At 36.6% G+C, this 25,156-nt stretch overlaps 1 protein-coding gene across 1 annotated transcript in view; it reads left to right on the plus strand.

The window, feature by feature from the left end:
• The first annotated feature begins 2,143 nt into the window (after positions 1 to 2,143).
• ERGIC2 (ERGIC and golgi 2) overlaps positions 2,144 to 25,156 on the plus strand; it is a 39,951-nt gene continuing 16,938 nt past the window's right edge. Inside the window, exons 1-7 of the mRNA XM_012732912.1 lie at positions 2,144 to 2,204; positions 9,831 to 9,891; positions 12,399 to 12,541; positions 13,941 to 14,049; positions 16,594 to 16,640; positions 18,041 to 18,111; positions 23,432 to 23,472. Coding sequence (XP_012588366.1) covers positions 12,436 to 12,541; positions 13,941 to 14,049; positions 16,594 to 16,640; positions 18,041 to 18,111; positions 23,432 to 23,472 — 374 coding nt within the window. The 5' untranslated portion in view covers positions 2,144 to 2,204; positions 9,831 to 9,891; positions 12,399 to 12,435. The remainder of the gene's footprint in view (positions 2,205 to 9,830; positions 9,892 to 12,398; positions 12,542 to 13,940; positions 14,050 to 16,593; positions 16,641 to 18,040; positions 18,112 to 23,431; positions 23,473 to 25,156) is intronic.

A 25,156-nucleotide genomic window follows, 5' to 3' on the forward strand; every position in this document is an offset into this window, starting at 1 on the left:
ATACAAAATGGACCTTTTTTTCATCTCCATTCTAAAGCTATCTCATTTGCTTCTGTAGCTAATATTAAAAACAATGGGTTATTTTAGTAAGCACACTGTTTTCCAGATAGACTAACACAACATTAATATGGCAACCTCTTTGAGGTTAAGGAAAGTTTCAATCATTACAGGAATTTTAGTCTTTACTTCAGTAGCTTGGAAGATGTTGAGCTGTTTTTAAAACGAGCAGGAGCAAATTAATCTCTTTTGCTAGACTGGGAATTTTAGCTCTTATGCAACTGCCATTATCCTAAAAGCAGATCATACAGGAAACCAGGGAGCAGGTGTAACTGAGAATAGCCAAGTCCCCAAGGAAGCAAGAGTTCCTAGTCTTAGGGGTTCTTGATCATTTTGTGCCTAAGAAGCACGTTGGCTGTATATCAACTTACTTAGTTTTCATAACAGTCATTTAAGATATTCTGCCATTTTACAGATGGGAATGATCTAATGTGCCCAAGTTCACATGCTAGTATAAGCAGTTGATCCGCAACTTTAATCCGGGAAATTCTGGCTTCATTGTCTATGATCTTATCCATTGCACAATGCTTTTTTAAAAAATATGCGAAAGCAGCAGAAATTTGGAAATCAATTTAACGTTGCTATGAAGTTTAGAATTAATTCTGATGTGAAAGATGGAAACGAAATTGTATTAACACAACCTACTTTATTACACAGAATAATTTAAACTTAATAAAATTTCATATTTACTAGACGTTAATTCTCTAGATAAAATGATGTGCCTTGTTCCTTTAAAAATTTAGTGTTGTGGCCCTCCATGGTGGCACAGCGGGTTAAAGCACAGCACTAAGAATTGAAAGCCACTTCAGCATGAATTCGATCCCCGCCTGCCCTGGAGGTGACCACATGGCGTGGCAGACCTCTCCTGACCCGCCCTCTGCTCCCCTCAGCAGTGTACTTCATCGATCTGCCTGTTCTGCCCCCCACTCTGTCTCTGGTGAATCCTCTCACTGCCCCTGCAACTCTGGCCTGTACCCTAGTTCTGTATGAATGAATAAATAAATCCTAAAAAAAATTAGTTGTGGTTAAGCTTTGTGCTTCTGGGAAAAGGGGCCCTCCTCCCTGGTGGTTCAGCGTGTTAGGACGCAGCACTGGAAGTGACCCATAGCCACTTCAGTGCGAGTTCAATCCCCAGCCCCGGAGGTGACTCATATGGTGCGGCAGACCTCTCCTGACTCGCCCTCTGTAGTGTACCATTTGTGGAGCTCCCTGTTCTGCTCCCCACTCTGTCTCTGGTGAAGCCTCTCACCGCCCCTGCCTTCTGCCTTGTACCCCAGTTGTGTATGCATAAATAAATAACTCTGAAAAAAAAATAAAGTGTTGGGAAAAAATGAGTTTAATCAAAGTTTAATCTGCGGGAGAAGCAGAGGTATTCAAACGGGGTGGGGGAGGAGAAGAACACAAGAGACTTTGGTGAAGGTGCACGTGTCGACTGGTGGTGGGAATTTTACAGGCACTACACCTGAGAGGAGAAAGTATGCATTGTACATAAAGGAAGAATAATGTAATACACATACACACACACAATTTAATTTTTAAAAATGAGTTTGGTATGTTCTTTCTCAACAAATCTTTGAGTGCATATATGGGTAAGGAAGAAGAATATACTTTCTTAGTATCTGGAAAACACACACAGACACACACACAAACTATGAGCAAAGAATTTAAAATGTTACTAGTATGGAAAAGATAAATTTAAATATTCTTGACCGGAAAATATAAAGAGGCCAAACCACAGAAGACACAAATGTGTCTTGATGGCATCAGAATTGCCAGTGAAAATACCTGTGCTCCAGGGTCTCAATAGTTACGAGGCCGGGCAGAATGAGTTAAGATCCATTCTGCGGTCTCCACACAGTCGGGAGGGAAGCAGTCCCTTCCAGAAGCGGCTGTCAGCCAGCCAGGTGGTTACACCTTGAACCCCTGTCACCTAATTTTAGCTCTATCCTGGCTCCACTCTCCAGGGTGCTCCGCGCCCAACGAAATAACGCGAGAACGCTGCGCTGTTCCTCCCTCGCCCGCCTCCATTCTGACGTGTCTCCACGATGGGAAGCGCTTCTTTTTCTCGCGATATTTCCCAGGAAACGGGAACTCGGGTGGCCCGGGTTTCTGTGAAACATGGCGGTCGGCTGGGACCGTAACACAAGGTAAACCACTGAAATCCCCTCAGGCGCTCAACGTGGTGGTCCCGAGGCTATTCAGGGCGCGGTTGTAGTCGAGGAGGGTGAGAATCTTCCCCGGCTTCGGCTCCGGGCCTCGTTGCCCGGTTTGGGAGCTGCTCCTCTCCCTGGGGGCGTCCCTAATGGGACCCTCGGTTGCGGCGCGGGAGCCCACACGCCCGGCCCGTGGGACGCGATTCGCGGGAAACCGGACGCTGCCCCGACAGTTGCTGCCCCTGCCCGGGCTGTTTTGGGCCCGGCGTCCCCGGCTGCTGCGTCGGGGTCCCGCTCAGGGAAGACCAGCCCAGCCCCTGGGCGTCCGGCCCCCTTCCCACCGTCCCCATTGAGACAGATGCCACCTTTTTGGCCGCACGTTGTTCTGGCTTTTTAGGACAGACCCGTGTCTTGGCCCTTTCGAAGGAGTTTCGCACGCCTCTTGGGAACCGGAGAAAGGGGCAGGGCAGGACAAGATGCTATAGGGCGGACAGGTGTGAGTGTTACTCCTTTTCTTAAACCCTGGAGGGTTCCGAAACCGCTGGTGGTAGAGAGTAAACCGGGCTGTCCGGAATCTGTGGAGTCCATAGGTGGTAGTTTGGGAACACACGTGAAACAACTTTTATGTTTTGGATTTAGTACCGAGACTTAAATACAAAGTTATATAATATCTGTCAAAATGTTGCAAGACTAGCTTTCTGAGGCAATTAAAGATGCGGTGAAAACAGTTTGGTTTTTTTGCCCTCATGTGTTTGAAATTGTACTTATTTCAGGTTATTGCCTAGCCTGATACATTGAATTCTGGTTTACAGCCCTAGTAAAGATATGAGACAGGCCTGTTCACTTAATTTGTTGATTGATATCTCCAAATCGATAGTTATTCTGCTTAGAAAAAGTCATGAAAAAAATTCATTTGGTGGGGAGGGGGAGAGGATTTGTTTCTTTGGCATAATAAACTTAATCTAGTACACAATAGGTTTGTAATGACTTCACCGTACAAATCATCAAGTATATCAAACTTGAACGATCTCTAAGGAGATTTTTCCATTCCTAGTCTCTGGCAAAAACAGGGAATGTAAAGAACTTTATATTTATTTTCTTGGAGGTGGTGATTTAAACAGAACAACAGGGAAACTTATTTTTAATAAAGTTTACTTCTAGGCAGTCCATACCTGCTACAAATCCTATTTAGTAGCTTTTCAATAGGTATTATGAGTCTGTGTCTTACTGTCATAATGAGCAAAACCTTTTTCTCACATTTGCTTATAGCTTTCATTTTCTTCATTGTAATTGTTTCCTATAGTCAAGCTCTTTTTCTGTCTTTGCCTCCAGACTCTGCCTTGTCACTTAGCAGTCTCATCCATTTATACACAAAGCACATATATTGTGTGTAACTGTATTGTGGTCACAAAAACTTAGGTTGCTATATAGGCCCTTGCTATTTACAAATTTGTAAAGAACTCCATTTTTTAATGAATTCTCTGTTTTTGCTTTAAAAGGAGGGAAAGGGGGATGGTTGCTTCACAGTTTTTAATAGAGAGCAAAATGAGTCATTTAAAAAATATCTTTCTGATTCTCAGGAAACAAAGATTTGTTTGTTTTATGTTTGAGATTTATATTAAAAATAGAGGAAAATGGTAGTGCACCTGAGGTTAGTTAATGTTATAATAGGTTGAGATTACAGATGAATGGAGTAAGAGACTGGAGTGGTGGCTGCAGAACAGCATGGAAGAGCCTTGTAGCTGTGTGAAGCAGGAACCCTTTTCAGAGAAGGGCAAAATGGAAGAACTACAAGCAACATGTGAGGAAGAGGTCAGGTGTGCATGACATATATTTATAATAGGGAAATGGTCTGCCAAGGTGACAGGAATGGTAGAACTGAGATAGACTTAGCAGTAAGACTGTGGAAAGGTGCAAAGGCAGCGATTTGTACTTTAGTACTTCTGAGGGTAACAGATTAAGAAAATTGAAAGCAATTGGAAGATAGAGTTTAAGGATATTTTAGGCACACAGGGGAAAGATCCAATTTTGGGGTCACTGCCTAGATAGCAAAAGAAGTTATTCTGATCTCAAAACATTGATCTTATTTCACTTCCAAGTAAATCTTTTTACTTTGTAACTAGGTAAATATTCATTTGATTATGTGTTATGTAGGGCAAGCAGTTTTTAAAATGAAATTTTTTATAAATCTTGCTTTTGATTGTTGAAACTACTTTGATACTTTCACTTTATAAACAGAAACTATCTTCTCTGTTGGACTCTTCTTTGTGATCAAGTAATTTAAATTTTATGAAATTTAAATTTACAAGTAAGTTGTAGTTTCACTTTTCATTTCTGAGGTTCATAGGTGACATGGATGCTCCTTCTCTCCTTTCTCATTCTTCGTTTCATTGGACTGCTATAACAAGCTACTGTCCACTTTTGTTCTGCAGGAAGTTGCCCTTCCTGGCACCTCTGGCCAGTATTTGGAGGGCCTTGGTTTGTAGATGAGCAGACATCACACATTCCTGCCTCTGCTTTCAAATGCCATTCTGCCCTATATGTCTTCTCATGAACTTCTTTAAAAAACATTAGTCACAGGGGCATCTAGACTAGTATGGTCACATTTGAACTGATTTTATTTTCAGAGACCCGAGTATTTCCAGTAAAGGTGAGCTCATAGATGCCAGGGGTTAGGATTCAGTGTATTGTTTTAGGGGACATAGTTTAACCCTAAACATGGCTCTTTGTATTAACTAATTAAGTAGTTCTCTTGTTGCCAATATATGTTAAAAGTAGAAGGCAATTCTTATAACGTGGGTAGCAGCAATTGTTTCCATTTTTGTTGGAGAAGCAATTAAATATAATTAACAGACTGTAAAATAAAGGCAGGTGTTGTTTATTTTAACTTGGAGAAGTGATGGTCTTATTATAATGAATTACATTGATGACATACTAAGATTGAGTATTGATACTGCCTGTCCCAGCGTGAATGTAACTTCTATTTTGTGTGGTTTTCCAAAGCAGTGTACAATTCTTTACTGTTACCATGCCTCTGGATTTTTTGAGTGGCTTTGCTTTTTTTAATGTGTAGGATAATTTAGGAGAGAAATGGGAGAAAACATGATATTGGAGATTGCCAAAGTATGAAGAACATCACCAGCCAGTGGGCAAAGGAATGTAGTGTACTGGCGCCTAAATTTTTGAATCATGAATGAATGCAAGAAAAAAGAAAAAAACACAAATCAGGGAAAGGGCTGGGATTTGAAGATAGAAAAGTGACTTGTTAGTTTTTACTCAAAAAGGATATCCTAAGACAAAGAAAAGATCTCTGTCATCTACTTTAAATTTTAATATCAGAAAATTAAGGGCATTTTGATGCTCATAAAGAACTGTAGTAATCCTAGAACAAAGGGCAGATTTTTGTAATTGAAATAATATTGCATTTTAACATCATATAACTTTTGCTGTGTATGATTAAAACTGTGGGGCCCTCCCTGGTGGAGCATTCGGGTTAAAGCACACCACTAAAAAGCTAAAGCCACTTCAGCATGATTATGTTCAATCCCCGCCCTGGAGGTGATCCACATGGCAGACTTCTCCTGACCTGCCCACTGCTCCCCTCAGCAGTATACAGGTCAATCAACCTGTTCTCCTCCCTTCTCTGTCTCTGGTGAATCTTCTCACTGCCCCTGCACCTCTGGCCTGTACCCCAGTTCTATACGCATAAATAAATAAATCTTTAACAACTACAAAAAAATGCACTGTGGGTGTATCACATTAAATTCACCTCTGAAAGTCCAGTCTGTCCTTCACCATATGACCCCTTTTACTCAATTTACCTACTCCCCTGCTTTTCCTTTTGGTAACCACTAATTGGTCTTACAGTGCAAAAGTTTATTTTTGTTTGATTTAGTTCATTGGTAGCTCTATATGCCACAAGAGTGAAGGCACACAATGCTTACCTTTTTCTGACTTATTTCAGTAATCATTATATCCTCTAGATACATATTTATTGGAAATGACAGGATTTTATTTTTTTGTACACTGTATCAATAGTCATCTGTTAGTGGTCAGCTAGGTTAGCTTTATACATTATGTGGCAGTAAATGGGGGAAAATATATATATCTATGTTTGAATAATTTTTTAAATATTTTTTGGTAACTACTCAAGAAGTAGGTAGCCAGTTCATATGGAATTTATGTTGTAATTCGAGTAATTTCCATATTGCTTTCCAAACAGTTTACATCTCCAGCAACAATGTACACTTACTTTCTTTCACATCCTCTCCAGCACTTGTTTCTTGTCTTTTGGAAAAAAAGCCATTTACACATATGAGGGAAAGCTTGTCATTTTGAGCTCTATTTCACTAATAATCAGAGATGATGGGCACTTTTTCATGTGATTGTTCACCTATGTCCCTTTTTGGGAAAAGTGTGTATTCAGAGCCTCTGCCCAGTTTTTAATAGGGTCTTTTCAGTAGTTGAATTTTATGAAATTTTAAATTATATTTTGGATAGTAATCCCTTGTCAGATGTACGGTGTGCATAGGTCTTCTAGTCAGTAGGATGTTTTTTCATTTTGGCGATAGTTTGATGTAATTCCGTTTGTTAATTTTATTTTTGTTTCCCGTGCTTTTGGAATTGAGTTCACAAACACATCTCTAAAACTGGTGTCAAGGAGTGTATTACCTGTGCTTGTAATTGTGTGTTTTAAATCCATGTTTTTAGTCCATTTGAATATGTTTTGTGCATGGTGTTAGAGCACAGTCTCATTTTTGTGTGTAGGAATGCAACTGTGCATTCATTTACTGTAACAGATTTTTATTGGTGTTTTTTTTTTTTGGTGTGTGTATCATATCATGTGCAAATAAGTATATTTTCTTCCTATCAGTTTGGATGTCTTTTCTGTCCTTTTACTTGTCTAACTGCAAAAGTTAGAGAATCCAGCACTGTTGCATAATAGTGGTGAAAGTGGATATACTTGTACCTGATCTTAGAGGAAAAGCTTTCAGGAAAAGGGAAAAGATGACTGCAGAGTCATAGAGTATGATGTTGATTCTAAGATTATCATATGCCTATATTAAGTTGAGTTACATTCTTTCTGTACCCATTTTTGGGTAGGATTTTACTCATAAAGGGATAATTTATCTTGCCAAATGCTTTTTCTGCATCAGTTGATGCAGGAAACCTTACATTAATGTGTTGTATGGTGTTTACTGATTTGCATAATAAACCCCATTTGATCATGTCTGTATGACTTTTATTTGCTAATTTTTTTTTAAGGATTTATTACTTATGTATGCAGAACTGAGGTACAGGCCACAGGTGCAGGAGCAGTGAGAGGATTCACTAGAGGCAGAGCTGGGTAACAGAAAAGGCAGATTAAAGAAGTACACTGCTGAGGGGAGCAGCAGGTGGGTCAGGAGTGGTTTGCTGCACCATGTGGATCACCTCTGGGGGCAGGGATCAAGCTTGCACTGTAGCGGCTGCTGTAAGCTTGAAAAGTGCTAAGCCTTAAGCTCTTGAGCCCTCAGGGAGGACCCACATTTGCTAGTATTTCACTGAAAAAATTTGGATCTATATTCATCTATTCATCACAGATTCTGGTTTGTAGTTTTTTTTTTTTTTTTTGTGATGTGCTTTGTTTTAGTATTGATAATGTTTACTTCATAAAGTGAATGAATGCTTCAGGACAAGTTACATGATCATGAGTTCTAGAAGGTGGAAGAAAAGCATATTGAATAAAACAGTTGCTGAAATCATTAAGGAAAATATAAAGGTATCTGGATGTTAGAGAAGGTTAGCAGCAAATTCTGATGAGAATCACTGTGCCTTCTGGAATGGAGCCAAACTGCTTGGATTGAATCCAGTCTTAACAGCCTGCTCTGTGACCCTGCAAACACTGCTTGATAATCCTGTGCTTTAGCTTCCTTATCTGTAAGTGAGAGTAGAAATAATATGTACTTTATAAAGTCATTCAGCAAATTGAATGAGTAAATACACAAAGTTCTAAAAATACATATCTAGCACACAGAATGAAAATTAACTGTAGTTCTATGTACATGTGTGTTAACTCTGATTAGAAGAGGATAGATTTGAAAAGGGAAGAGGTGATTGAGAAATTATGATAAAACATGCTATTCCTCTACCCTTTGAGGCTCAGAAATGAAATGAGGATTGAAAGGAATTGCCAAAAGCAGAACATCAAGTTTCATAAAAAGAGCAGATAAAAGATGTCTTAAAGAAAAACTGGAAATTTACTGGCTAGCTTTTCCACATCAGAACAGTGGCTCTTAGAATAGAGGGGCAAATATTAGGGATGGAATGAATTTTTGCAGTTACCTTAGTGCTGAGCTTTATAAGAATGGGACAGATGGGATAGGTTGGTGAGGTGCTTCATTCTAGAATAATTATTAGGACAAAGAGGAATGGAAAAAAAGGTCTTAGGAGATGGCCAAGTGACTTGGTACACCTAGACTTTTAGGGGAATATCGTTAAAGGACTTATAAAACCAACTCATTACTTAGTGTATCTTCATACTTCTGTGAACTTTAAAAAATGTTCTAATAAATATTATAAAAATATACCAAGTATAGGAAATAACATCATTTTTCTCACTTGCTCAGTAATGCTTTGTATACTAAGTGCCAGCCACTGTAGCAGATGCTGGAGATTTTGTGCACTCGTGTGTACAAAACAGAAAAGTTCTTTTCCTTGAATCTTGACTTTTTGTATATTATCTAAATAAGACAGTTTGTTTGATTGGAATGTGTTGCTGCCCTTACTCATCAGCTGACGTTTCTTTCCCACCTTCCTTCCTGCATTCCATAGAGTAAAAAACCTGTTTTCATGGGCTGTTTACTGTTTGTAAACAGTATTGGGATAGATAGTGGGAAGCTCTATGAAGATTTTAAAAGTGTTTGATCATTTTTATGTGTTAGATTACTATTTGAGGTGTGGAGAGTGAATCAAAAGATTGAACTGGGAGGTTGTTAAAGGAATGCTTAGATGATTGTGGCAGTGGGGCGAGGATCCTGCTAAATAAGGAGAAAGCTCCTCAGTGCACCTAGAAAAAAGGAGGCAGATTTGAGAAAAATTTAGGACAAGCTTTACCTAAACTGTTTTTACAGAAAATCTGGACGTTACCTATATTTCTGGCTTGTGCTTTCGGGTATGTGTTGTCATCATCAAAGTGGGATGCAGATGGTAAAACAGGTTCGGTGGGGCATGGAGTCCTGAGGAAAGTGGCAATTGGGAGGAGGGCCTGAAGGAAATGGAAGAAAGTTTTAGAGGCACAACAGTCAGGAGCATAGTATTAATAAGGACAGGTAAGAGACTGTTTCAAGAAAGGAGAGAAAGTAATAAACTTCATTTTCTCAGAAGCAAAATGAGACAAGGAGTAAAGCCACTACAAATTGTCCATTGGACTGAATATTAACCAACTTGTCAGTCAACTCACTGAGAGCAGACTTAGTTATAAGGTGAGTGTTGGGGAGGGGTTTGGCATGTGAATGAAGAGGCGACTGCTTCCTTGAGGTATGGCAGTCAAAGACGTATCTATAGTTGGACTGGACTTGTGCTTAGAGAAAAGTTTTGTTTTAAAAAGGCTTGAACATTTTTAATATTTAACTCCAATAGGAAAGAATGAGTAGAAGTTGGAAAATTGAAGAAGGCTCAATCTGCATTTACCACTAAGCAGGTACAAAAAATTAATTTCTCTACTTTGTGAGTCTAACAAATGTAGGGAGTATGACTCAGGTGTAATAAACATGCAGAAGTTTAATTTCCATGTAATAATGCCATGTTTTGACTCTCATGGGGATGAAAACTGTCATCTGTTTTGTCAGTATAAAATTGTGAGCATGGAATCAGCTAGGAATTAGTTGGATACTTTGAATGGCAAATGAAATCAACCTATAGATGCTTGCAGTGGCCCTGTAGGGCCTAGCTCCTGGACTGGTCAGCAGTGTCCCTGGCCAAGGTGCTCCTGTTACAGCCAGTTTTGATTTCTCTCACCCTCCTCTCTATACAGATCCCTTTTTTTTGTTAATCCCACCCAGAGGGTTTCAGACAAGTCTTTGTTCTCTTCTAAGAACATTCTTTTTCTTTTAGCGACTTCTGCAAAAGTTGCTTTGATTTATTATACTGTTACCTGTTGACTTTATTAATGCAACTGATTTGTGGTAATGCTTTGTATTGTTAGTTTTATAAAAATTATATTAATATTCAAGAATTAAGTAATCATTTGTATGACTTTCCAGCATGTTTAAATGTAGTTGGCTCACTAACCAAAAATAGTCAGCAGTTAATTTTTAAATACTTTTATCATAAAAATAATTTGGGAAGTCCAAAATTTTTGATGAGAACAGTTAAAATACTTACATGATCTTCTTTTAGTATTTTGTGTATTGACTCTGGGTTTGTGTTTCTTTCCCATAAAACTGATCCACATATCTCTAGATCTTTTTTCCCTAATGTATAATGAGCATCTATCTACTTGTGTCATTAAATGTTTCAAAGATTTTCAGTGCTGATACAGCTTCAGAGATTTTTTTTTTTAAGATTTATTTATTTATGCTTATAGAATGGGGGTACAGGACAGTAGTGTGGTGGGTGAGAGGATTCACCATAGACAGAATGGGAGCAGAACAGGCAGATTACTGAAATACACTGCTGAGGGGAGCAGTGGGCAGGTCAGGAGAGATTTGCCACACCATGCTGGTCAACTCCCTGGCTGTGGGATTGAACTTGTGCTGCGGTAGCTTCGGAGAGCTTCATAGTACAGTGCTTTAACCAATTAAGTCACCAGGGAGAGGCTGCTTCAGAGTTTATAATTCATCATAATTTGTATATCTAATAGTAGCTAACATAACTATTTAAAAACAACGAAGATAGGCCCTCCCTGGTGGCGCAGTGGGTTAAATAAAGCACAGCACTAAGAAGCTTAAGCCACTTCCGCATGAGTTCGAGCCCCACCTGCCCCGGAGGTGACCATATGGCGTGGCAGACCTCTCCTGACCGCCCGCTGCTCCCCTCAGCAGTGTACTTCGTTGATCTGCCTGTTCTGCTCCCCTCTCTGTCTCTGGTGAATCCTCTCACCCTCCACATCTCTGGCCTATACCCCAGTTCTATATGAATAAATAAATAAATCTTAAAAAAAAAAAGAAGATAGTTTTATAATCAAGTTTTTTGTATACAACCCTGATTGTTGCAATCAGATATATTGCTAAAAGAGGAATTTACTTAATCTTGTATTCTTGTTAGCAGTGTGTGAACATGCATGTTTTAGTTCATTGCTATCCATTAGTGGGAATGTACTATTTTTTTTATTACAAAAATTTATTTTAACATCATTTTGTACATTTTTTTTTCCACCCCGATTGTAATCCCCGCGGATTTCCCATCACCAAATCACCCGTGTGCCATCACCACAATCCCATGCATTTCTTCCCCCTCCCCGTTTTTGAGCCCATTCCCCACTCCACCCCCACAAAATGTCTCTGGTATATGGTTGTTCATTATTTTTGTTATTTTCTCGCCTGGTCCATTATACTCCTGCCATGAGTGAAACCATCTGGTATTTTTCTTTCTCTTTCTGGCTTATCTCACTAAGCATGATCTTTTCCAGCTCCATCCAAGTTGCTGCAAAAGACATATTTCTCTTTTTTGGTTGCTGAGTAATATTCCATTGCATATATGTACCACATCTTTTTTATCCAGTCATCTACTTTTGGGCATTTGGGCTGCTTCCATGTTTTTCCAATTGTAAATAAAGCAGCAATAAACATGGGGGTACAGGTATCTTTTTCAATCAGTGTTTTTGTGTCTTTTGGGTAGATACCTAGGAGTGGGATTGCTGGGTCGTAGGGAAGCTCCATGTTTAGCAGTTTGAGGAACCTCCAAACAGTTTTCCACAGTGGTTGTACTAGTTTGCATTCCCACCAGCAGTGCAGGAGGGGAATGTACTATTTTTTATGTATTTGATAATTTGATAGAAAATGTATTCTAATTTATATATTTAAATATTACACATTGATTGGAGTTTACTTTTTTTGCTATTTAAAATCTTTATGGTGTGGTAAATGTTACGTTTCTTCTCAAGAAAGAATAAGAATGTTGAGTTGTTCCAAGTACTTGTTGCTTATCTAAAATTAAACCTTTGTTCAATCTTTTTGAAGATTCATTTATTGATCATTAATTCCTTAGCATGACTATATGAAGGAAAAGGAAGGTTTTTCTGAAGATGAGGCGATTGAATCGGAAAAAAACCTTAAATTTGGTGAAAGAGTTGGATGCCTTTCCAAAGGTTCCTGACAGCTATGTGGAAACCTCAGCCAGTGGGGGTACAGGTGGGTATTATGATGTTTACGTTGACAGTGCTGTAGGTGCAGCTTCTGACAGAGTCCATCAGTAGTAGTGGTTGAGAAGAACTCAGCAGTGCCATGTGCAGTAACCTTGTAACTGGCCTGTCCTCTTGTCACAAGTTCACCTATTTCTGTACTCTGCAGTCTCTGACCCTGCATTTAGCACTTCTTATTAAAACATTACTGAACAAGTTAATCCAATTTTACTCCTTTGGTGCTCTTCAGTTGTGTGTAATGACATCAACAAGATTATCATCCCTAAGTAGGATTGAATTTGGAAGAAGTTATTGAATGATGTTAAAACTGCCTCAGTCATATTTTAGTTAAAATCAGTCCATTCAGACACTGTAACTTTTACATTTCATTTTACTGAAGAGATGCAGTGTGAGTTAGTAATTTAAAGCTTAGACTTTGGAACCAGACTGTCAAAATTAAAATCTTACCTCTACCCCTTCCTAATTACTTGAATATGAGGAACTTAATCTTGTTTTCTTCTCCTGGGAAATGGAAATAATAGTATTTCCCTAGTAGGGTTGCTGAAACAACTAGATAAGTTAATATTTGTGAAATGCTTAGAAAAGTACTTGATACGATAGATGTATTTGTTAAATAAAATAAATATGATTGTTAAAATGTGATTTTAATAGTATTAGCAATTATTTCTCCATTAGAGCTAAATAAATAGAATCTATACACAGATTGACTTTTGATATAGTAAAAAGTATAAGTTGATTTCCAGCTCTAATCTTATGATTAAGTTTTCATAATAAAAATTATTTGTTCTTGTTACACAATACATTTTAATATTTTTTGGTATATGATGTTTCTTTCCTTTTTTGCCATCTTTCATTTGCTTCTATAAGTGAAATGATATGATATAAATGGGCTGTATATTAGAAAGGAGATGAGAATTTATTAGAGATTTGGAGAGGTGGTTTGAGTGTCTGGCATACATTGTGGCCTCTTAGAATGTAAAGACTTAAATTGGTTTTCTTTTTTATTAAAGTGAACTACAGGCATGTATGCATTTTTAATTTTGAGGAGACTTTTCTTAAATTTGTGTTGTAAAGCTTATGTTTACCTTCTTCGTTTTCCCTGTAACATTATATATAAGAAACTAAAAATTTGTGTCTTGTAATATTTTGGCAAATCTGTTGGAAGATTCCCTTAATATTGGGGAAATAAAATTCTCATAGTGCATGTTTGTGTGATGTCTGTATTCATTAGATATTTTTTGAGCTGTTTTAGGAAAAAAACATTTTAAGAAAATTTTTCATTCTTTCAAATGTAATCAGGGCATTCTTTGTTAACTTTGATCTCATTTAAAATAACTTCTGGTTGTGTACTTACTTTTAATTTTTTTTTTCTTTGTTGGATTTCTCAGTTTCTCTAATAGCATTTACCACTATGGCTTTGTTAACCATAATGGAATTTTCAGTGTATCAAGATACATGGATGAAGTATGAATATGAAGTAGACAAAGACTTTTCTAGGTAACTATTCTTTTCCTTCTTGAAAGACGTACAAGTCAAAATTGTTTTTGAAAAATCATTAAAAAAAAGTTTAAGCAATTTACTTGATTAATGTTTTGAAGAAATGTTCCTGAAAGATTTTCATTGTTTGCATTGGTTGAAACATTTTAGATCTTAAATACTGGTTCAATTCTAAAAGAGAGCATCTCTGATAATATAAACTTGTTTAAAAAGCTAGGAGAACATATTTTTCTTTATGTGGTAGAAATTGTTTAATACTTTGAAACAGCTCTTTATTGATTTTCTAATACCTTAGAGAGTTGTATGAACTGGGCAATAAGTTGTATAAAGATATAATAGATATAGTTGATTATATAGATACATATTTAATCTAAATTTTAATGAAATAAAAATATTTTAGTTACATATATTTATATAGATTTTTCATTAACAAAGATAATTGGTTTATAATACTAGCATCACATTACATAGGGTGCTCCATCTCCTATCTCAGTTCCAATCATAGGACTTTTATTTAACAGCTGTAAGACTTAGGGAAGTTAATAAATTTATATCTGCATGTTTCCTCTTTTGTTATGAGAAATTAGTCAACAAACTGCCTTGTAACCTTGGGCAGATCACAGTACTTGCTTTTTTGGAGCCTCAGTTTCTTTCTCTATAGTGAGTATTTTTTTTTTACACCATTTGTTTTTAGTGCCAGTAAAACAGATTTTGTTTTCCAAATGAAGTCTTAATCATGTTCACCACAGTATAATGGGGATGTTTACTTGGCCTCAAGTTTTGGTTCTTTTCTTTTTTTTTTTTTTTTTAAAGATTTTATTTATTTATGCTTACAGAACTGGGATACAGGCCAGCGGTGCTGTTGGTGAGAGGATTCACCAGAGACAGAGTGGGGAGCAGAACAGGCAGATGGAGGAAGTACACTGCTGAGAGTAGCAGCGGGTGGGTCAGAAAAGGTCTGCCACGCCATGTGGGTCAGCTCCTTGGCCGGGGATCGAACTCATGCTGCAATGGCTTCGTAGAGCTTCATAATGTGGTGCTTTAACCCATTGCACCACCAGGGAGAGCCCACAACCTTTGGTTCTTATAGCATGTCCTGGATCTGGTTCCAGGGATATTTGGAGGACAGTTTGAACTGTATGCAACTGTAAGTTTCAATAAAGCTCTTCAAATCTGTAATTATTGGTGAAACCAGATGAAAATCATGAGATTGAAAAAAGTTTCATTGGAAACACAAGGCAAGGCTGATTTTGATTGTACTCATCCTGTTATTTGTGGTGGTTACTTATCTCTGACCTTTGAAAATTTATTTGATTTGAACTGATCATTTGAATATAAAGCAGTGGTTGAGCCTTTTAAAAGACCATGTAGGCCCTCTCTGGTGGCACATGGTGTGAAGACACAGCACTGCAAGCCAGCCCCAGCTGCTTCAGTGAGAGTTCGACCCCTGGCCCAGAGCTGACCCAAATGGTGCCGCAGACCTCTCCTGACTCGTACATGCTCCTTTCAGCAGTGTACTTCATCCATCTGCCTGTTCTGCTCTCTACTCTGTCTCTGGTGAATCCTCTCACATCCCCAGTACCTCTTGCCTGTACCCCGGTTCTGTATGCATAAATAAACAAATCTTTAAAAAAAATAAAATAAAAATAAAAGCCATGCAAAATTAAGCATCAGAAGTTTCTTTCTGACAATTCGGTTTCCCTTATCCGGAGTCACACAGACTTCTAATTTTTACGTTAGTGCTTATGTTTTCTGAAGACAGATGTTTATACTGTCTTAGGCTGAATATCAGTTACTTATCTGCAGAATTGTGAAATTATACTTAAAGTCTGTGGTAAGGAATAAAGAAGGTCATATTAGCAGAACATCCAACATTTATTTGATAGAAGACTTGCAATTCCAAACTTCTGATTTTCAAAGTTATATATAGATAGAAAGATTTATTTATTTATGCATACAAGAGCTGGGATATAGGCCAGTGGAGAGGGGACAGGTGTGAGAGAATGCACCAGAGGCAGAATGGGGAGTAGAACAGGCAGATTGACTGAAAATACACTGCTAAGGGGAGCAGGGTGAGACAGGAAAGGTCTGCTGCACCATGTGGATTAGCTCCATGGCCAGGGATCAAACTCCTACTGCAGTGGCTGCTGATAGTGTTATAGTGCTGAGATTGAACCCCTTGCACAGCCAGGGAAGCCCCCTAAGTTTTACATTCTTGAAGGAATACTCTGTATAAGGTTTGTATAAAGATTAGGACTTCTTTTCTGAGTTGCCCAGAGTTACTTACCATCCTTAGTTACAGTATAATCCTTCCATTGTTGAATTAAAGGTTATTGTTGAGTTAAACTAAAATGAGAAAGTCTTTTGGAATAATTGCAAACTATAATGTTTACATCTAAAGTGCCTTTGGTTTGGCTATAGGAAATGTTCTCAAAGTGTAATGGAATTTTTTTATCTTGAAATCCAGGTTTTTCCTAGACCAGTGGATTTGCAGCTTTTTTTTTTATTGATTTGTAGTTACTAATGTTTGGCTTTGTCTTTTAGTAAGCTGAGAATCAACATAGATATCACTGTTGCCATGAAGTGTCAGTGTAAGTATCCTTTCATTTTGATGATCATATGTGACTTAATGACTCAAACACTTGCTGTAAAAATAAGTGTTCAGGTTATGTTGTAACTGTATTTTCCTTAAGAAAACCTTTGTTTAATACACAAAACTTCTTCACTAGTATAATTAATAGAAGACAATTAGAGGAAAGTTTTGTGAATTGTGGTTTATCTTGTTTGAAGTACCAGTTTTTATAATCAAATTCCACAGGCAAATCCTGTTTCACTACCTTTACTATCCTTATTCTCCTATATTGAAATACTAAGAAAAATTTATAAATGAAATGTGATCCAAGCCTCTTGCATTGATAGTGATGAATTACTCTCGTAGTTTTCACTGACATCATTTGATTATACCAGTAGCCCTGGAGAGATGCTAACATTACAGGTAGATAATGTTTGAATGAGTATTGTTTTAAAAAATGAGTATGCTTTTGCCTGAAATACATTAGTAATTACTTCAAATTACTACTTAAAAAGTAGTAACCAAAGGTCAGTACTTCAGACAGTATTTTTTAAAGATTTATTTATTTATTCATACAGAACTGGGGTACAGGCCAGAGATGCGGAGGGTGAGAGGCTTCGCCAGAGACAGAGTGGAGAGCAGAACAGGCAGATCAATGAAGTACACTGCTGAGGGGAGCAGTGGGTGGGTCAGGAGAGGTCTGCCACACCATATGTATCTCCTCCAGGGCAGGCGGGGATCGAACTCATGCGGAAGTAGCTTTTGATTCTTAGTACAGTGCTTTAACCCACTGCGCCACCAGGGAGGGCCCGACAGTATTTTTTAAAGTTTGAAATCATTTTACCTAATGAGGGTGATAGTTTCTGAGAGATTCATCTCAAAACTACCTTAAATTGGTTTTCCTTTCCCATCTATTTTTCCTTATACTAGTTGTTTTACAAGAAAAAGACATATTTTAAACTGTCAGATATTCTTCTATTAAACATGTAGAATATTTTGCTTTCTTTTGGATGTTAAAGTAGCATTGAAATTTTTGCCTTTCTGAAAGTAAACTTTTCCTATATTTTTATTTTTTAAAAGGCATCAGTAGCTTTGTCTGAATATTTTAGTTCTTATCTGTTAATATTTTGTTTTTAGCCATATAGTACATGTTGTTAGGTTCTTGCCAGGTTTTGCAGAGTACTTCAGGTCAGCCATGGGATTCTAAATCATATTTTTTACTGAGCAAGTAAAAAAACATTATTAATTTTTAAAGTAATCACTAAGCCATTTAATGCTAGTGGTTTAACTTTGTTAAATAAGCTGGATAGGAATGTGATGCCATGTATTTGAGTTTCCTGTTATTTTAATTGGTTAGCTTATATCAGATATAGTTTGGTTTTGAGCATAAAATGTAAAATTTATAATTTTTTTATATAGATGTTGGAGCAGATGTACTGGATTTAGCAGAAACAATGGTTGCATCTGCAGATGGTCTAGTTTATGAGCCAGTAAGTTTTTTTTTTATAGTATGCTATATCGTATCCTCTTAAAGACAGATTTCACGTGTGCTTTCAATTTGATCTGAGCTAAGGTTTATATATGTCTTTTCTTATTTCAAAATAATCTATGTTCTTGTTAAAATTCAGGAGAAAAAAAGAAAAGTTATATATCTAATACCAAAGCATTGAACCTGTTTCATACCTCTCTGTATTTTTTGATAATGCTTCCGAATTTGCTTTTCTTATACTTGTATAGTGATGAAATTTTCTTGCCAGCTAATAATTTGTAAATTCTATGCTTGCTTGCCTTTTATTTTTACCAAATTTAAGTCTTTGAAAGATTTAAGCTATATCTCTTATTAAAAATGAAGTAGCAGCAAAGAGAAATTTTATTTGCATTTACTTCTTTCTCTTTCCTTCCCATCTCTGTTTCCTAAAACTAGTGAAATTCTGATATTTCTTACTGTTTTCATGCACACATTGTATGTAATGTTAATTGAATCATCAAAAAACACCATGATATTATATGGGGCAAGTTATTACAACTCATAGTTGGAACTAATTCTTAGGAACCTTTTGAGAAGAAAGCATGGACTCCCAATTCCTTCGAGATCAACTGTTGGGCTAGTAGTACTCTTCTTTGGCCAGACATTCTTATACTATTGTGAACCCTTTAAGAAAAATTGCAAAGTGAGTGTCAGAGGTGATGGATAAGGATTAAAAGTTTGTGAAGGGAAATAAGAGAATGTCTTTTGATCTGTTTTGATTGCCGAATTATTTCTAGTTTAAGCAGAAAACATTTATTATGTCTTTAGTTGCCACACTTTAAATACAAATTTTTAGAGAAAAAGTGGCTTTGTTATTGTCACTCTGAACCTTTCTAATTAATTAATTCCTGATTCCTGTGGGCAACTCAAAAAAACAATTGATTTTGTAGTAATTATTTTTGAGGTTTAGTACCTTCCAAGTTTAGGTACAATGTTATAGCAAATTAAACTATTAATTGATTAAATTGTATGAAGATACACTTTAATTTTTGAATTACATTTCATATTGTTTTTAGAATAACTGTTCAACTTTTAATGTGAATAGTCACTTGTATTGCTTTTATTTTCCAAGCCAAATACAGGCTGTGAACAGCACTACTGTGCTTGCTCTTTCCTTGTGGTCTCTGGCACTTGCATACACTTCTGCCAGTGTTTTGCGATTAGAGACCACCTATGTAGCAAGTGTCCTGTTATTTTTTGTCACTTATTACTTCTCTTGTTCTGAATCAGGGAAATCTTTTACTTGCTGCCTATGTGGACTTTTTTTTTTTAAATGATTTATTTACTTATTCATATAGAACTGGGGTACAAGCCAGAGATGCGGAGGGTGAGAGGATTCACCAGAGACAGAGCGGGGAGCAGAACAGGCAGATCGACGAAGTATACTGCTGAGGGGAGCAGTGGGCGGGTCAGGAGAGGTCTGCCACACCATGTGGTCACCTCCGGGGCAGCCGGGATCGAACTCATGCGGAAGTGGCTTTAGCTTCTCAGTGCTGTGCTTTAACCTGCTGCACCACCAGGGAGGGCCTATTTGGTCTTTTTAAATAGTATGTTAGGCTTATTGTCAGTGTAGTATCATTTAATGATTTGCATAAATTCTTGAAAATTTCCAGCACGTAGATGCTAATTTAAAATTATTTAAATTAATGATCACAGATAGTATCCTAGCTTTTATTTTCATGTTTCTTTGGACAGTGTGGGATTACTTATGAAGAAGCTTGTAATCATCTTGACCTTAATTTCTGTAGCACTCTTGAGTGTCACTCTTCCTCTTTTCTTCATATTTATTAAGGTTCTGATGTTTGGTTTTATTTTTTAACTCTGGATATCTTGTTTCTTAAGCTGAGAACCACTAATTTTATTTTTTTTAATGGTTCTGAAAATAATAGCATGTCTTGTAGGCACTGTGAATTTGTTAGATTATTTCATTGTGACAGGATCATTAATGTTTCATTGTAAGCAATTTCTGCTAATTGCTTGAGGAATAGGAAAATTGTCAGAAAGGAGAAAGAATGGCAATATCACACTCTAGACTTGAAGCTATATTATAAAATGACAATAGTTAAAAAAGTGTGGTACTGGGTCAAAACAGATTTGTAGTGAAACAGAATTGAGAACCCAGAAAAAAAGTACCATATATATGAATAGTTAAATCTATGATAAAGGAGTCAAAAAATATACACTGGAACAAGAATAGCATTTTTAATAAATGGTGTTGGAAAAATGACATTTGCATGCAAGAGAATGAATGAAACTAGATCAAAACATCACCACCTTATGTCAAGGTTAATACAAGTTGCATTAAAGACTTGGGGGTAAAACCTGAAGCCATAAAATACAAAGAAGAAAACATAGGCAATACATTTTCTGAGGTAAGCTTTAGTGATGCCTTGAGGGATTTGACCATGACAGCAAGGAAAATGAAAGAGAACATAAACAGCTGGAACTATGTCAAACTAAATAACCTCTGTATAGCCAAAGAAATCAGCTAAAGTGAGAAGACATCCTAATGAAGGAAGAAGGTATTTGCATACCATATATCTGACAAAGAGTTGATATTAAAGATATACAAATAGCTCATAAAACACTGCAAAACAAAGCAAATAACATCATCAAAAAAAAAAAAAAAGATTTAAAGACAACTCTCCAAAGAAGACACTAAAACAGCCAGTAGGCAGTGAAAAGTAAAAACATTTATTAGAGAGATGAAAATCAAGACCACAGTGAAATAACCATTTCACACCAGTGAGAATGGCCATTATTGAAAAACCAGAAACAAGTGCTATCAAAGATACAAAGAAAAAGGGAACCCTCCTACACTGCTGGTGGAAATGTAAACTGACTCACCCCTGTTGAAAGCACTGTGTAGGTATCTCAAAACATTAATCATGGATCCTCCATTGGAATCATTAATTTTAGTCCTAGGCATCTACCCAAAAAATTCAAAAACATGAATTCAAAAGGAAACTTGTACTCCCACGTTTATTGTAACATTATTTACTTTGGCTAAAACTAAGTAGCCCAGAACAGATGAGTGGATCAAGAAGATAAGGTGTATATACATACACAATGGAATACTTACTCGGAGATCAAAAAAGATAAACTCTTACCATCTGTGGCAACATGGAGAGAACTTGAAAGGATATTGCTAAGCAAAGTATGTCAGAAGAAGAAATACTGGATGGTGTCATTAATATGTACATATAAAGCAACTTAATTGATAGATAAAGATAACCTGAAAAGCTAATAACCACAGAAGGAATTAGAGTGGGAAAGGGGGAAGAACAAGGAGAGAAGTGTAATGGTCTATAGTAGTGAAGAATGGGTGAGTTGATGAATGTACTGTGTTGGTAACACTTGATGGGGATACCCAAGTGTTATCCCAGTTAAAAATTAATTGACTAAACTTAAAAGGAAAAAAAAAATCTTAGATAATTAAAAATTGAACTTAGCCAGAAATGTTAGGAACTTAAAACCATTTTATTGTAAACATTTCGTCAATAATTTAAAAATTGTTTAACTTTGTATCTGGTAGGTGTTAATTTTCCAATCCTAATTTATGTTAAAATAATTATTATTAATATAAAGTAATTTAAGATAATTAAAAAAAATTTCACTCTTAACATTTTAATATGCACTATGAATCTTAAAAACCTAACCCTGTTAATAACTTGACTGCTTTCCAAACATAGTACCTTAGTATGCTATGATAGTAACATTTTGCTATTTATTTTATTACCATTTATTTAAAGAATAATAATTTGAAAAGTGGAAAGTGATAATGCCTCGTTTATAGACTCACCACTAGCTGTGATTTTGGGAAAACAACAACAAAAAGCAATTAACTCCCACCTCTATCAAAAAACAGCCTTTTGAGATCCTCACATGCAAAAGGGAAAAAATAAGAAATACTGAAGGTTAAGTTAGATAAGGAAGTAAGCAACAGTACTTAGCAAAAAGTAGGGTGCTCACAGTCCCATTATACCTGTGCTAGTGCTACACTGAACATTCTGAGAGAGCCAAGCGAGAGTCAGGCCATCTCTATTGCAACTACCCCAGCAAGAAGCCACATCATTTTGATGTGGTGTGCTTTACAGAATTCCTTTTGTGCTTTTGTGTATTGGGAGGAGTAATCAGATAGTTTAATCTGATTCATCATGGACATGGGTCAGTGTAACCTGGAACATATGGTATATCAAATTTATATAGACACGAAGGTCACACTACCAGGAGAGGAAGGTTTCAGGTTAATGTGATTCAGTATCCAGAGCAGTTAGAACAACTGGATAAAATGAGCAGTTCTTCCAATTTGGATAGAAAGCAGAGATTTGTTAGGGGAGAGCAGCAGGTTAGGGCTTGATTATGGAGAAATAATAATTTTGACAGTTTAAAAAGTAAAATTAATATGTTTTACTATGAATTGTCTTTCTAGAAATTGAAAGTTTCAAACAGTTTATGTTACAAAGTTAAATCTTGAATTTTGAATTATGAGAAATTTGTCCCTAAGAGTTTCCAGGGAGTCAAGTCTGAATTGCAAAGAGAGTGTGTAGATACGCAGATAGGACTTCTTTTTTTTTTTTTTTAAGATTTATTTATTTGTTCATACAGAACTGGGGTACAGGCCAGAGATGCGGAGGGTGAGAGAATTCACCAGAGACAGAGAGGGGAGCAGAACAGGCAGATCAACGAAGTACACTACTGAGGGGAGCAGCGGGCGGGTCAGGAGAGGTCTGCCGCGCCACGTGGTCACCTCCGGGGCAGGTGGGGATCGAACTCATGCGGAAGTGGCTTAAGCTTCTTAGTGCAGTGCTTTAATCCACTGCGCCACCAGGGAGGGCCATAGCAGATAGGACTTCTTAACCAATTAATTCATTTGGGCATTGCATTGCCATTCATGACATTTGCCCAGCAAGAATATGGGTTTTGGATGCTTGACTATTAATTTCAATTTTTATTTGTGATTTCTATATTAGCATGAACTTAGGTGATTTAAGTCCTAAAGTGCCATTTTGTACAAATGGAGAGATTTCCCATTCCATTCTTATAAATGTAGATAACTGTAATAAGAAAATGTCTGCAATGAGTAAAATTTCTTTATACTGTTTTTGAGTAAAAGCACATATGTAACTTTTTTTGCTTCACTTATATAAGATTAAATATAAATCATGTAGTTGTTTACATTGACTAAAATGATTTCTTGTTTAAAGAACAGTTTTAAAAATATGTTATTAAAAACCAAGAGAAGTTGACAGTACTAGTGATTGAGTTTTCCTCTCTTTCAGACATTATTTGATCTTTCACCACAACAAAAAGAGTGGCAGAGGTAATACTAATAAAAATATTATGGTTCGTAGGAATTTAGATCATGTTTGTTATCAATTATTTATAAGTTATCACTTCATTAGGTACTTCCTTGTTTGAAATAATAGGATATAGTATACAATAGCCTTTGGTTTCACAGTTTTAGAAGCTCTTAGGACACTGCATAATCTTCTCAAGTGCACTTTGAATTTTCAATAAAATTAGTTTTCTTTTGAAATTTTATTAACTACTTTTAAGTAACATCAGATTGAATAGAAAGGATATAAAATTGAAGGCTCTCCTGCTTTACTTAAGAGACCTCGTGCTCCAACTCATGTAATGATATTAAACTTCTTGTGTAGCCTTCTAGAAAAGTTCATGTGTGATTTTTGTGTGTTTGCATATTTTCTTATGTATCTTTCTTAATAAAAATGGGGTCAGTCCATTCTTTTGTTCTATTTTCCAAATAACTTGATATTTCAGTGCATAAGAGTGTACGGATGAAATAATGAAAATTAGTTTATTTTATATCATTGCAGATAGGCATCTAGCTTGCATCCAGGTTGCTGCTGTTAAAAATGATGCTCAGTTAAAATATTTGAATCTAATTCTTTATGTACTTGAAAATATATACATATGCATGTAAAGTTTCTAGAAATGTGTTTTTCCTTTGGGATGTTAAACATTTAGTAAGTTATCATCACACTACAAGAATTTGGTGATGAATGTCTACCAACTTATTTTGCTAATCATTTCAGTCTATACATGTTTATCAAACTACTTAAACGTGCCAGTTCTCAGTAAGAATGTTTAAAAAAAACATATAATAATCCCAAACATTGGCCTAGAGTAGTTTCACTTATCCTGGGTATAATCAGACCAAAATATTATGGGTGAAAATGCAATTTTAAAATTAGCATTGCTTTATGAATCAGTTGAATGTCTTTCTGGACTTTTTTTCCCACTTGTGTTTCTTGGTATGTGAAATTTCTTGTTCAGGTCATATGCCCATGTTGCTTGATTGTTGGTGTTTTTCTTACTAATTTTTAAGTATCTTTTTTTTTTTTAAAGATTTATTTGTACATACAGAATTGGGGTACAGGCCAGAGGCTCAGGGTTGGCGAGAGGCTTCACCTGAGACAGAATGGTGAGCAGAACAGGCAGGTTGACGAAGTACACTGCTGCGGGAAGCAGCGGGAGGGTCAGGAGAGGTCTGCCTCGCCATGTGGATCGCCTTCAGGGCAGGCGGGAATCGAACTCATGCGGAAGTGGCTTTGGTTTTTCAGTGCATTGCTTTAACCTGCCGCGTCACCAGGGAGGGCCAATTTTTAAGTATCTTTTATATATTTCAGTAATACTTTGTTCCCTGCCCTCACACCCATATATTGCTTATTTTGAGTTTGTAGACTGTGTTTTTTTTGCTTATAAAATCTTAACCAAATTTATAATTATTATGCATTATTTTTAACTTTTTTCTTTCTAACTGCTAAATCCATTTCAAAGGCCTTTCTTTCTCTTAATTTCACCATTTGGGGAGTTGGAATTTTGAATATAGTAGACAAAAGTACTGACCACTAGGTGGCTCTGTGTTCCTAGTACTTTGAGTAAAAAGCTGTCAGACGTGGAACGCGTTCTTTAATACAGAAATACTAAAGTGAGACTCCACCTTTCAGTTGGAAATTTTACTCAGTACTTCAGACTATTAA

Source organism: Condylura cristata, unplaced genomic scaffold, assembly GCF_000260355.1.
Source record: "Condylura cristata isolate star-nosed mole 26May11 unplaced genomic scaffold, ConCri1.0 scaffold00036, whole genome shotgun sequence".
NCBI lineage: Eukaryota > Metazoa > Chordata > Mammalia > Eulipotyphla > Talpidae > Condylura > Condylura cristata.